Source organism: Austrofundulus limnaeus, unplaced genomic scaffold (assembly GCF_001266775.1).
Source record: "Austrofundulus limnaeus strain Quisiro unplaced genomic scaffold, Austrofundulus_limnaeus-1.0 Scaffold1445, whole genome shotgun sequence".
Lineage (NCBI taxonomy): Eukaryota > Metazoa > Chordata > Actinopteri > Cyprinodontiformes > Rivulidae > Austrofundulus > Austrofundulus limnaeus.
Genome location: NW_013953847.1, coordinates 39,991 through 41,065, shown reverse-complemented (window position 1 = coordinate 41,065; position 1,075 = coordinate 39,991). Strand labels below are relative to the sequence as shown.

The 1,075-nt window shown below is 52.8% G+C and overlaps 1 protein-coding gene across 1 annotated transcript in view; it reads right to left on the bottom strand.

The window, feature by feature from the left end:
- Positions 1–1,075, bottom strand: part of LOC106535418 (kinesin-like protein KIF16B) — a gene marked incomplete in the record, with an annotated part of 37,573 nt that overhangs the window by 27,927 nt on the left and 8,571 nt on the right. The window contains 2 exon segments of the mRNA XM_014032417.1: positions 410–519; positions 605–702. Of these exon segments, the coding sequence (XP_013887871.1) occupies positions 410–519; positions 605–702 (208 nt within the window).

Here is a 1,075-nt window from a genome sequence, read left to right as displayed (position 1 = left end):
CCTCCTGGACTCCTCCCTAGGGAGGTGCTTCAGGCTTGTACAACTGGGGGCGAGGCCCTGAGGAAGACCCAGGACACGCTGGAGAGACTATGTCTCTCAGCTGGTCTGGGAACCCCTTGGAGTCCTCCCAGAAGAGCTGAAAGAGGTGGCTGGGGAAAGAGAGGTCTGGGCTTCCCTGCTCAAGCTGCTGCCCCGTGATCCGACTTCAGATAAAGTCGAAGAAGATGATAGACAGATGGACGGAYCGACGGACGGTTTGCTGCTGAAAAACAACCTGGTTTCTGCTGCTGGGGAACAAAAACTGACAACATGAAGCTTGTTCTGTGCAGAGGTCCAGAACAGAGTTCAGGTCAGAACCTCACACCTTCAGGTTTTATTAAAGTAATAAAAACATCTCAGGTTGGCTCACCTTCGACATAGGGTCCATCTTTAGGGTGCTCCCGGACCCTCAGGTTGTTGGTGTGGGAGGACTTCCTCCTCAGCAGGTCTCTCACCCTCTCGTTGTAGATCTCCAGGTAGCTGAAAGCAGACTCGGGTTTATCAGGTGGTTCTGGAACCATGTGGCTGATCGGGTCGAATTGCAGGTGGGCGGAGCAGAAYTCACCTGACTTCAGTCCTGAAGGAAGCTTCGTCCCATCGAGTGGCCTCAGAGACCCGACTGAACAGACCCTCACAGATCCTGGGGATCAGACCCGCCTCTCCCTGAAAACAGAGGAGCGTCAGAGTCCAGTCTGGATCAGAGAGTTGCCGTTTATTAGTGTCAGAAAGACACGGTTCTGATGGACTTGGGACGGTTTTGATGGACTCGGGACGGTTCTGATGGACTCGGGACGGTTCTGACGGACTCGGGACGGTTCTGACGGACTCGGGACGGTTCTGACGGACTCGGGACGGTTCTGACGGACTCTGAGGAACACCGTATCAGGTCTGTGTTTGGACTGAGGTGAAGATAAAGTTTAACCCATGAAAACTGTTTTCTCTCAAATTTCCCTGCAACTGCCTGATAACACCTCTTTTTACTTGTTCATCAGTGGAAACACACACACACACACACACACACACACACACACACACA